Genomic DNA, 13,231 nt, shown 5'->3' with positions numbered 1-13,231 from the left:
GTCTGTCCATATCTGTCTGTCTCTCTGCCTATCTATAGTAATGTCCTAGCAGGTAAGGGCACTGGGTGTTTGTTCTGCCCCTGGTCCCTGAAGCCCAGCTATGCCACTTTTGTACCATGTCTTAACTACTTCATAACAACAAGCCAAGAATAGGAGCAACTACTTAAAATATGTAAAGTAGCATTTTCCACTTATCTTTTTGGAAAAGATGAAAAAACATGGCCCATTATTATCCATAGATGTGGGGAAATGGACATTCTCCCATCTTGTTGGTAGAAGTGTTATTTCTTTTATTACTAATGAGATTGGACCTTTTGGAATATGCTTATTTTCCATTTGTGGCTTCTTCTGTAAACCACTTGTCCATTGCCTAAACCTGCTTTTTCTAAATTGAATTCTTTTTTCTTTTCTTATATTTTTGTATGAGTTTTGCTAGTCCTAGGGATACTGATATTTAAATTTACTAGAGGTAGTAACCAAAAATAAAAGAAGAAAAGACAGATCAATTAGAGGTATAAGAATTAAAAAAGAAGAAGGAAAACTGTATTTGCAGTTGATATGATAATTCATTTAGAAAACCCAGGAGAATTGATGGCAAAAGTAACTTAATGAAATAATTATATCAAGTAGCAAGATATGAAATTAGTGCAGAAATCAGTAGCCTTCATATTTGCTAATAATAACTAGTTGAAAGAAGTGTTGGTAGAGCAAACCTCATTTATAAAAGTAATAAAATAAAACATTTAGATATAAACTTCAGGAATGTATAAAACCTTTATGATGGAAACTTTAGAACATCCTGAATGACACAGTAGGCATGATAAATGTAAAGTCATCCCTTATTCTTAGATAGGATGATTCAATATCACAAAGATGTTAGGACTCCAAAAATTATAATTTTAATCCAATCCCAGTAAAAACACTATCAAATTTATTTATGGAGCTAGAAAAAATATTTTTGAAGTTCAATTTGAAAAGTAAACACGTAAGACTAGCTAGGAAACACTCAGAAAACCTACGAGAGTGACTAGATATGTTTTAATATCTAGCAACATACTCCAAAGACTGTAATTAAAACAGTGTGGTATGACACACAAATTGGCAGACAGACCATTGGAATAGAATAGCAAGTTCAGAAATAGACTGAAGTACATCTGGGGTTTAGTATATGATAAAGATAGCATCGCAAATCACTTGGGTGAGAAAGTACTTTTTGATAAATTATGCTACAACAACTGGAAAAAAATTAAGTAAACCTATTATCTCACACCAGATATGAGCAAAAACTTCAAATGGATCAAAGATCTTTATGTTAAAATGAAACCATATAAGTACCTAAAGAAAATATTAGTCAATTTTTTAAATAATCTATGGTTATGAAAAGCCTATGAGAAGACTTTCTAAGACTGAAAATCCAGATGTATTAGAAGATACAGAAAAGAAATGTTTATTGTGGTAAAACACATGAATTTACTCTTAGAATTTTTAAGGGTATATTATATTGTTAACTGTATGCACATTGTTATACAACAGCTCTTTGGAACCTTTACATCTTGCATGACTGAAACGTTATATCCATTGATCAATAATTTCTTCTTGCCCCAGTCTCTGCCAACCACTATTTTGCTCCCTATACCTATGAATTTGAGTACTTAGATACCTCTTAAAAGTGGTACACATTAGGGGTTTTGTGTGTGTGTGTGTGTGTGTGTGTGTGTGTGTGTATGTATGTGTGTGAGTGACTGACTTATTTCACTTAGCATGTCAAAGTTTCCTTTTTTAAGGCTGAAGAATATTCCACCCTTAATACATAATGTAGTATGTATATACTACATTTTTTTAATCCATTCGTGGACATTAAGTTGTTTCCACATCTTGGCCATTGTGAATAATGCTGCAGTGAACACAGATGTGTAAATATCACTTTAAGACTCTGCCTTCAGTTCTTTTGGATGTATATCCAAAAGTAAGATTGTGGGTAGTTCTGGTTTCAATTTTTTTGTGGAACCTCCATAGTGCTTTCCATAGCAGCAGTAACATTTTACAGTCCTGCTAACAGTGCATGCAGGTTCCACTTTCTCCACATCTCTGTCAACATTTGTGATTTTCCCTTTTTTTTTTTTTAAGTTGCCATTTGTCTTCTTTGGAGAAATATCAGTTCAATTCCCTTGCCCATTTAAAATTGAGTTCTTTGAGATCTTATTGTGATTGAGTTGTAGAAGTTCTTTGTATATTCTAGACAGTAGCTCCTTACTCAGTGTATGATTTGCAGATACGTTCTCCCATTCCCCGAGTTGCCCTTTCACTGTTGTGTCCTTTGTTATGCGGAAGTTTTAAAGTTTGATATAGTCCTAGTTCTGTTTTCAGCTTTTGTTGCTTGTGCTGTTGGTGTCACATTCAAGAAATTATTACATTCCAAGGTCATAGTGTTTTTCCCTAAGAATTTTATAGTTTCAGGTCTTATGTCTAGGTCTTTAATCCATTTTGATTGATTTTTGTGTATGGTGAAAGATAAGGATCCAGCTTCATTCTTTTTTACATACAGATATTCCAGTTTTTCCATCACCATTTGTTTCTATCAAGGCTGTCATTTTCCCATTGTATAGTCTTGACCCCCTTGTTGAAGACTGTTCAGCTGTGTACACCAGAATAATTTCTGGGCTCTGTTCTGTTTCATTGCTCTATATGTATGTCTGGATGCCAGTGTCATAGTCTTAGTTACTATAACTTTGTAATATGTTTTGAAATAAGGTAGAGGGAAGCCTTTAGCTTTGTTGTTCTTTCTCATGATTGTTTTGGCTCTTTGGGGTCCTTTGAGATTCCACATGCATTTAGGAATTTTGTTTTTCATTTCTTAAAAAAATGTCATTGAGATTTTGACAAATTGCATTAACTCTCTAGACTGCTTTGGGTAATATGGATGTTTTAACAATATTAAGACTTGCAGTCCTTAATGGACTTAATGTCAATCATAAAGTGTCTTTCCACAGATTTGTCTTATTTCTTTCATCAGTGTCTCATATTGTACAAATCTTTCACCTCCTTGGTTATATTTATTCCTAAGTGTTTTGTTCTTTTTGATGCTATTGTAAATTTTTACTTTTCTTTTCAGATGATTCATTGTTATTGTTCAGAAACACAACTGATTTTTGTATGTTGATTTTTCTATCTTGCAATTGCTGAATTTATTTGTTAGTTCTGACAGTCTTTGTGTGTGAGATCTTTAGGGTTTCCTACATATAACATCATGTCATCTGTAAACAGAAACAATTTTACTTCTTCTTTTTCAACTTCAGTTCAGTTTAGTTCAGTCGCTCAGTCATGTCTGACTCTTTGTGACACCATGAACCGCAGCACACCAGGCCTCCCTGTCCGTCACCAACTCCCGGAGTTCACCCAAACCCATGTCCATCGAGTCGGTGATGACATCCAACCATCTCATCCTCTGTCGTCCCCTTCTCCTCCTGCCCTCAATCTTTCCCAGCATCAGGGTCTTTCCAGTGAGTCAGCTCTTCGCATCAGGTGGGCAAAGTATTGGAGCTTCAGCTTCAGCATCAGTCCTTCCAATAAATATTCAAAACTGATTTCCTTTAAGATGGACTGGTTTGATCTCCTTGTTGTCCAAGGAACTTTCAAAAGTCTTCCCCAGCACCACAGTTTGAAAGCATCAGTTCTTCGGCACTCAGCCTTCTTTATGGCCCAGCTCTCACATCCATACATGACTACTGGAAAAACCATAGGTTTGACTGTATATATATATATATGAACCTTTGTCAGTCAGCAAAGCGATGTTCTGCTTTTGAATATACTGTCTCGGTTTGTCATAGCTTTTCTTCCAAGGAGCAAGCGTCTTTTAATTTCATGGCTCCAGTCACCATCTGCAGTGATTTTTCCTCTAATCCTTGTTATTTCCTTCTTTTGCTAACTTAGGTTTTATTTTGTTCTTTTTTTGAGTTCGTTCAGTTGTGCATTTAGGTTACTGACTTGAGATTTTCCATAAAATCTTAAAAAAAACCACAGACTTTTGCATGGCAGCAAACCACTGCAAACAATAGCAAAAGATAAACAACAAACTGAAAGAAAATATTTCTAACATTTCTCAGAGATAAAGGGCCAATATCTTTTATATATGAAGAGTTTTTAAAAATCAAGGGAAAAGACTAAGACCCCCAATGGAAAAATGGTGAAGTTCTGTGAACATTCACTTCACTTTCAAACAAATATTAAAAGGCTCTTAAAATCCTCTGTAAAGATGTTTAATATCAATAATGATTTTTTTTTAAAGCGCAAATTTAAAGTATACTGAGGTGCCATTTCTCAGCCACTGAAGTGGCAACAGTGAAAAGATAGATAATATACTTTGAAGGCAAGTCAGTGGGGAAACAGGCTCTCTTATACATTGCTGATCGTACTACAGTATGATAAAGCTCTTTCAGAGGGGAATTTGGAAAGATGTAACAAAATTTAAACTGTATTTGATTTTTGACTTAGGAGTCTCATTTGTAAGAATTTATCCTGAAGATATATTCTCATCAGCATAGAAGTGTATTTGCACAGGGCTGTTTGTTGTATCATTATTTGTAATTGTAAAATATTGCCCACACATAGGACAACAATTGAATAAACTGTGGTATACAATGAAGTGCTATATATGCTACTTTAAAAAAAGAATAGTAGCTGATACAAAATGAATTCCAGGATATACTGTTAAGTGAAAAAAGCATAGTGCAAAAAAGTACATGTTGTATGCTACCTTGTGTGTATGAAAGGCAGGGATATGGAAAAAATATGGTTATTTTTTGCACAAAGAAATACAGGCAGGATAAATCAACAAGGAGTTTGGTTACCTATAGTGAGTGAGTGGATTTGAGGTAGAAGTGGCTGTTGTGTGGTAGGTACCTACCTAGTGTGTGGGTTTTTCACACCCATCAGTTCTCCAGTTCTCTGCAGATAGCAACTCACTGTCCTGCAATTTAATTCATTTCTGATATTAACTATCTGCAGTTAGTGGAGACCCCACAGGCTCATTTCCACAAGACTGCCCCTACCTTTGGACTCCCTCGGTGGCTCAGATGGTTAAGTGTCTGCCTGCAATGCAGAAGACGTGAGTTTGATACCTGGGTTGGGAAGATCCCCTGGAAAAGGAAGTGGCCAATCACAAGTACAGACCTTCCTTGACATACAGTGGGGTTACATGCCAATAAACCTATCATAAGCTGAAAATATTCTAAGTTGAAATGTATTTGATTGGACACCTGATGCACAGAGCTGACTCATTGGAAAAGACCCTGATCCTGGGAAAGATTGAGGGCAGGAGCAGAAGGGGGTGACAGAAGATGAGATAGTCGGATGGTATCACTGACCCAATGGATATGAGTTTGAGCAAAATCTGAGATGGTGAAGGACAGGGTAGCCTGGCATGCAGTTCTTGAGGTTGCAGAGAGTTGGACACAGCTTATTGACTCAACATACAACAACAATCTACTGAATATCATAGCTTAGCCTTGTCTGCCTTAAATGTGCTCAGAACACTTACATTAGCCTACAGTTGGGCAAATGGAATGGCTGTATGTTTACAGAATGGTTTTAAGTGTATCAGCCATCTGTGATTGTGTGGCTGACTGGGAGCCATAGCTTGCTGCTACTGCCTAGCATCACAAAAGAGAATCATATCCAGGAAAAAATAATTGAAAATTCGAAGTACAGTTTCTATTAAATGTGTATTGCTTTTATACCATTGTAAAGTTAAAAAAAAGAAAAGAAATCACTAATTGAATTTATCACAAGTTGGAGACCATCTGTAGTGTTTCCACATTGCTTCCCTCTGGGCAGCTTGGCTATATAGGGTTGTTTAATTCAGCAGGTGGGATCTTAGTTCCTGGACTAGGGATCGAACTCATGCCTCCTGCATTGGGAGTGCAGAGTCTAAACCAGTGGACCACCAGGGAAGTCTCTGTTCAACTTGGCTCTAAATCAGAATTCCCACCACCCCCTCCTCAAGTTTCATTATTTGCTATAATGGCTCATTAAACTCAGGAAAATACTTAATGTTACCAGTTTACTATAAAGGATAGAAATGATCAACCAGATGAAGAGGCTTATAGGGCAAGGTGCAGAAGAGTCCCAGAAACAAGAGCTCCTGTCCCTGTGAAGCTTAAGGTACATTACCCTGCTGGTACAAAGATGTGTTCACCAACTCAGGAAGCTCTCCAGATCCCTTACTTTAGAGGGTTTTTTTTTTTAATGGAGACTCCATTACCTAGGCATGCTTGATTAAATAATTGGTCATTGGTGATTAGCTCAGTCCCCAGTCCCTTTCCTCTCTCTAGAGGATGGAGGGTAGGGCTGAAAGTTCTAAGCCTCTAATCATGACTTAGTCTGTTCTAGGGTACTGCTGTTCATGTGACTCCACTTTAGGAGCTGCAGTTTCTTGATTCAGTTTAAACTTACAGCCCCCTCCCCACCCCTGCAAATGACCTGATTAGCCCAGCTCTTACAAGGGACAGGCTTTCAAGGATTATTTGCATATGTAGTTTGGGCCAGTTCCTTGAAAAGAGGGAATTTCTCTGAACCTGGAAGCCACCTCAGAAGGATCTGCCTCAGAAGGATTTGCTAAGAGTTTTTTTGTTGTTGTTGTTGTTTTAATCAAAGCACAGGGACTTCCCTGGTGGTCCAGTGGCTAAGACTTCGAACTCCCTGTGCAGGGGGTGGGGCTTGATCCCTGGTCAGGGAACTAGATTCCACATGCCGCAACAAAGAGTTCACATATCACAAGATCCCACATGCCTCAGGTGAGACCTGATGCAGCCAAATAAATAAAAATATATTAAAAAAAAAATCAAAGCACAGTCCAAAATACTGTGTATTATATGATCCTATTTTGTAGCAGTATAGATTGAGTTTTGGCGTGGGAGTGGATAATCAAGAGTTTTCTCTGCACATGTTAATTTTGCGATCGTTATTAGACATTCAAGTGAAGAGCTGTGTTCTTTTGTGGGCAGAGTGGCAAACAGGTACCCCTGGCGCTTGTATTTTCTACATCAGAATCAGCCCTTCTCTTCTGTGGCATAGAACTGAAGAATGTCGGCTCCTTTCAGACAGTTAAGCAGATTCTGGGCTTGAACAGAGAGTGTCCTTTGGGTACCTGCATCACATGCATTCCCTTCAGAGGTGGGGTTCCCAGCTGGCCCTGATGCATGTTCGATTCTTCCTCTCACTACACACCCAGCCCCCTCTCCATCAGCTTCTCTGCTGTGTTAAAGGGCCTTCTCATTGTTCTGGGCTTCATTTTCCTCTCACGTAAATTATCCTTGACTACTTCTTTGGTCTGTATTTCCTATTTGCTGTAACACAAATGATAAATAAAAGTCACCTAAATATCGCCTTTTAACAGCTGAGGCAGTGATAGTTCAACTCAAAGAAGTAAACACTTTGAGAGCCAGGAGCTAATAAATGCAAATTTTTAATCTTTCAGATATCCACACAGAAGCAGTTCAAGCTGCACTGGCAAAGCATAAAGAACAGAAAATGGCTTTGCCCATGCCAACCAAAAGGCGGTCCACGTTTGTCCAGTCTCCTGCGGATGCCTGCACACCACCTGGTAGGTTTATCAGAAGCTTTCTCTCTGACAGTTACTACTTTGATGTTTCTTAAGTTCTGCTTTTTCTTTTCTGAGGTAGGAGCTAGAACTCTCTCCCCGTCATCAGAAATGTATGAGTACACACTGAAGGTGACAGGTTTTGATTATTGCATTGTAAACAACACACAAAAAAGGCCTTAAGAGTAAAGCTGTTTTTTTTTTTTTAAATTCTGAAATTCCAGAATTTCCTTGCTCTAACCTCCAAACTCATGTAGTCATAAATAAAGCCAAAGCTTAGGGTCTAAAAAATACCCTTCTGTGACTAAATATGACCCAGAGTCATATATGTATGTCTTTAACAGATTTATACTCCTAATCAAATCCTTTATCTCTGCAACAGTCACAGAAGTATGTGATCTTGGGACAAAATGTTTTTGTGTCATGAAAGAGAGCAGTCATGCAAAGTTATAATAAATCTAGAAAACATACATAAGTGTTTACGTGTATGTTAATATATTTTTTATATGTTTTTATTTCTTTAAGAATCCACTTTCTATAATTGAATCAGGAGATAAGCCAAGAACTAAGAGGCCCATCGCCACCCTCCAGACTTGGAAGACTTACCACCCCCACCCTCACTACAAATTCATATTTGAAGAGTAACTGGAACACCTTTAAGTTGTCTCTTCCATTTGGAATCTTCCCCAAAGTTTTAAAAAATTTAGATGAAATCTCAGAATCTCGATGTGTAGCCTCTGAGACTAAACAGTCCGTCTGTTTCAGAGCCTCAGTCTTGTGTCTGTTTCTCCACTGTCATGTTCCTGGTAATAAAATCTTTGGGGAGAAACATTTCCTGAACTGTTTTGGTCTCAGCGACTTACCCTGTCTTTTGGGGGAGATTCCCAGGAAGGTTACATTGGTCGTGGTTGACTCTGATTCATAGCTGTCAAGTTGAGCTGTTCACACTGATCCTAGCCCCTGGCCTAGGTTTATTAATAGTCTTTTCCTAGGTTCTGACTAACTTCTCAGAGCATCTGGGCGTGCTATGGGCTCCTTAACTGTGTGTGCTTTTTTTCTTTACATCTGTGGTGTCAATATGTTCCAAAGAGAAATAGCTCTGTGGCTTCAAGTGATCCTCAAAATGTAACGCAGGATACCTCTAGCAGACCGTCACAATGAGACGTTTTGTGCTGTAGTGGTGCATACTTCCAGCCCACTCGTTCAGAATCTTGGATGGCTTCCCTGTCGCATTAGTACAGCACCAGCCGGGTCCTCGTGGACAAAGGGGGCTCTCAGTCTCACAGCTATTCCTTGCTGGCAGATTCTGGGGCAGTGTGGCTGAAGGTTTGCCATTGTAGTAAATGGCAAAGGGTAGGGAGCAGCGCAGACTCCCAAGTCCTTAGACCCAGTCCTCCCCAGAACTGTGCTAAAGAAATGCAGCTGTGAAGTAGTCTGCTCCTATGGCCGTGGGTGAAATGGGAGAGCGCAGCGAAGGATTTTGAGAACACGCAGACGGAATGGAAACCTTTTCTGAAAGTCACTGCCTGAGGGGAATTCACCAACTCTAAATCAAGGCTGTTCATTGCTGAACAAGACCATAGTCCTGTGGAATTCAGTACAGGCTTCTGTATCTCTAAACATGAATGTTCGACTCTGTCTGCTGCCTTAAAGATGTGGCATCGTTTTCTTGATTACCTGGTAGTCTTAATAATTTCATGATTGTAAAGATTCAGTCCTCTCTCTTAAGACCTTTATTCAGCAGAGCAGAGTAATAAGAAGGTTTCCTCTGTATGTCCTGTTCCGGGAACTCTGAATGGTATGTGAGAGATGTTGATCCGCTCTTAGAGACATCAGTGTCGTCAAATAGGAGAGGGATTCTCTCCCAGCTCGAGCACCGAGAGCACCCCGCGTAGCAGTTTCTCACCTGGCCCTCACAGAGAGCTGAGCCTCGCTGCATGTGATGCGCTTGTCCAGCAACAGCACATATGCCTGGAACCATCCTGTGTTCCAGGGTGAGGGGCTGTGGAGGGACGGTGTCATAAGGCTTCTCTCAGGACCTTTCCACTGGGGGGATGGAATTTGTCCTTCCCAAGTTAGGATAAGGGCTTCCCTGGTGGCTCAGGTGGTAAAGAGTCCGCCTGCAATGCAGGAGACCTGGGTTCTATCCCTGGGTCCGGAAGATCCCCTGGAAAAGGGAATTGCTACCCACTCCGGTATTCTTGCCTGGATATGGATTCCATTCTCTCCAAGCCATCTGAGAGCCACCAGTTAGAGACTTGGCCATTGAACCTTAACCCTTTTATCAGTGTCTCCCAGAACCTCTTACAGCCTAACCCAGGGAAGGCAGGTAGGGTTTATCTTGCCTTTTTACTAGCCCCCAAAACACTAAAGTTAGAGGAAATGCTGAAGCTGTGCTCAAGGGGTCAAGAGGAAGAGGAGAATTGATGTTAATTATTGATGGTTATGGGCTGATTAAAAAAAAACAAAAACAGGTTCTAGGCAGCTATGAAAGTGACATGCTACTATTTTCTTTATAGAAAAATTGTGCCACTCTTGCAGGGCAAGACTAACCTCAGATTTCATGGTAGTATAGTTACATTGTCCTTTGTGCACTGAGAGGCCACACTGCAAAACGTCACAAAACGTGTTTCTGCTCGGGGCCCTTCCTCTGCCCATGCTGTGCCAGGTGAACCTAGTTTCGGGGATATCTGCTAAAGCGCACTGGCCAGTCGGCTTCTTAGAGACGCAACCAGCGCATAACTGTGGGAGTCACTGAAGTGATGAAAATCTAGAGCTGCTTTTGGAGGGATTTAACAGAAAGAGTCTGGAAGTGAACTATGTCATAAATCTTGGTTTTATTCGTAATCATATAATCTGGAAAATATGGTAAACACTTGGCATGAGAGCTGATTTGTCTTTTGTTCATAAAGCCTTCTCAAATAATAAAATGTCAGTCACCCTGAAACCCGCTTATTGATACCTGCACTGATTTCTATCTTGTGGATTGGAAAATCTAAATTCCCCACGCTGGTAGCAGCCGGTGGTTCTTCCAGTGCCTGTGGCCTTTTTCATAGTCTTTTAGACTGTTTGAATTACTGCCATCCAGTTCCCTTTATGTGCTGAAGTCATTTGCTAATGTCATGAGGCAGTTACCTCAGCACTTTCTCTGTAGGGCTTCTTTGTGTAATGCTATTACTCATTCATACAGATAAACAGAATGCAAAAGCTACAGCATATGTTTTTTTTTCTCTAAGCTTTTTCTGCACCCGTGTGGGCTTACCCTGCACTGCATTTTGAGGGTGCTCAGATGAACAAATAGACCACATAATGACCCCAAAGCACAGGAAGCTGTTTTGACTGGCTTGCATAGAATGAAGCTTAAAATTTAGAGGTCTCTCTGAGTTTCACTTATACAGGGCTTTGCTTGAAAGTGACTGTAGTAGTAATTCACGGGGCCAGTCACAGAGACATTTACCTCTCTGTATTTCTATATATGAAAACAATGCCCACGAACAGGCTGGAATATTGTTACAGTTTTAGCAAACTTTAATGATGCTATATGGAATTACAGGATGCAGAGGACTTTCATATACCAGTGGCTGCCCTGCCTCAGTTGTTCTGCTTAAGCAACTACTCTGTGAAGTGGGAAGTCCAGATTTCTTTAGAGATGAGGAAACAGACAAGCTTACAGTCACTAAGTGATTTATCCTAGGGTTTAGCAATTATGTATCAGACTCATTGCTTGATTTTGTTTTTTACTCTTGGAAAGTTCTTTTTTGCTTAACAGATACTCCTATATGCACAGTCCTGGAATGGGTATTATTCCAAACAAATTGAACAGCTGTTGCCTTCTGAGAGCTTATAGGCTAAAACACATTATTACTCAGTTACTAACGTGGAGATATTCTAATTTTATTGAAAATCACAAAGTAAACAGAGATGGCAAATCAGACCTCTATAAATGTGCTATAATTAATAAATTTTGGATCTTTTAATAAAATGCTTTTGTTAGTATTGATATGAGTTATGAGCAGAGCTCCACAAGTACTTAGAAGTTTAGTATTCAATATTCTTTAAGCCAGAGCGCAATAAAAACCCAGTCTATCAGATTGAATTAGTTTATTTCAATAAGTGATTATAAAATTTAAAGTTTTCCAATAAACGTAATTTCATAGCTACCATTTCTTGAGTACCTCTGTGTACTAGTCAAAAGGCTAAGTGCTTAACATTTTTTCATCATTTGTTTTCTTGACAATTTTCTGTTTGATTTTACAGATGAGACAGCAGATTTAAAGAGGCTCAATAACTTGCTCAGACATCTATTTCTAGCTGTGTGGTCAGTTAGACAACCTGAAAACTCTCTCTTAGAAAGAGGGAAAAGAAAATTTCTCTTTAGTACTAGGTAGAATATAATCAGCTTCCTTTTAAATACATACAGAAGTGAGAGATGTAGAGAATGATCACTGAAAATCAGTGTGGTTAGATGGGGCTGACTTTGGCTGTCCTAGGGAGGAGAAGAGACCATCAACAAAGGACCTAAATTTTAATTACTGTAAGAGTAGGAAAGATAAAACCTCAGACATATATAAGGTTGAAAGTTGGGATTGAGATCCCCAGAAGGGTTCACATCTTTAGCAGAAGGGACAGTTAGAAAAAATTAAATGAAAAAATTAACCTCCCAGCAAAAGAAAACCCTCTCAAGAAAGCTTGCCTGCTTTGCCTCAGAATAATGAGGGCAGGGACCTTCTCTGATAATTTGTGGTCAGAAGGTACAAGAATTGAATTCTGGTGTCCTGCTTGTTAAATCTAATGTTAGAAAGTGGTCCCAGGCTGATGATAACCTGGGGCACAAGTGGTTTCTGGCAGGATACATCAGTCCAGGGATTTAAAATCCCCACAGATAAAGATCCACTGGATTTTGTGAGCAAACAACCCCAAAACAGAGAGAAAAGAACAATGGCAAAACAGTAGAAGTAAGACCTGTAAGAACTGATTTGCCCAACTCCTATGAATCCAAAGCAGTCTGGCCTTAAAAGCCTATTCTGTAAACCACTTGGTGTATGGGCTCTCATCCTACCATGGGGATGGTTTAGTCACTAAGTCGTGTTCAACTCTTGTGACCCCATAGACTGTAGGCTCCACTTGTCCATGGGATTCTCCAGGCAAGAAGACTGAAGTGGGTTGCCATTTCCTTCTCTAGGGGATCTTCCCAACCCAGGGATTGAACCCCTGGTCTCCTGCATTGCAGGCAGATTCTTTACCAACTGAGCTACCATGTCAAGTAAATGTTTTCTGGTTTTATTCTGGAGCTCTAGCAATTGCTGCATATTTGGTCTAACTTTTCAAGTTAGGCAGTAAGTTAAAAAAAAAAAAGTACCTATCTCTTCACTGCAAGATTAATTGTAATATTAGTTCATTTTGTGAAATGATTTTTCATAGACGTGGGACAATACCTTGAAAAACAGTGTTCAGAAATCCCTTATGGGTAGAGTGATCCTGGAGTAATTATTACTAGTCAGCGCCCCTCTCTCATAAGTATCCGCATATGGATGTTAATAGACAACACATGGGCCTCTGCTGATTAGTGATTACGTAGTAATTTCCTGTCCCAGCCAGCTCTCTGTGCACCCAGGTCACTGTGGGATGCTGGAA

General features: G+C 39.4%; 1 protein-coding gene across 1 annotated transcript in view; it reads left to right on the top strand.

Moving 5' to 3' along the window:
* Window positions 1-13,231, top strand: part of DIP2B (disco interacting protein 2 homolog B) — a 229,737-nt gene that overhangs the window by 141,775 nt on the left and 74,731 nt on the right. The window contains exon 4 of the mRNA XM_068970156.1: window positions 7,475-7,600. Coding sequence (XP_068826257.1) covers window positions 7,475-7,600 — 126 coding nt within the window. The remainder of the gene's footprint in view (window positions 1-7,474; window positions 7,601-13,231) is intronic.

This window comes from Capricornis sumatraensis, chromosome 4 (assembly GCF_032405125.1).
Source record: "Capricornis sumatraensis isolate serow.1 chromosome 4, serow.2, whole genome shotgun sequence".
Lineage (NCBI taxonomy): Eukaryota > Metazoa > Chordata > Mammalia > Artiodactyla > Bovidae > Capricornis > Capricornis sumatraensis.
The sequence above is the reverse complement of the archived record's forward strand: the minus strand, read 5'-3'. Positions and strand labels throughout refer to the sequence as shown.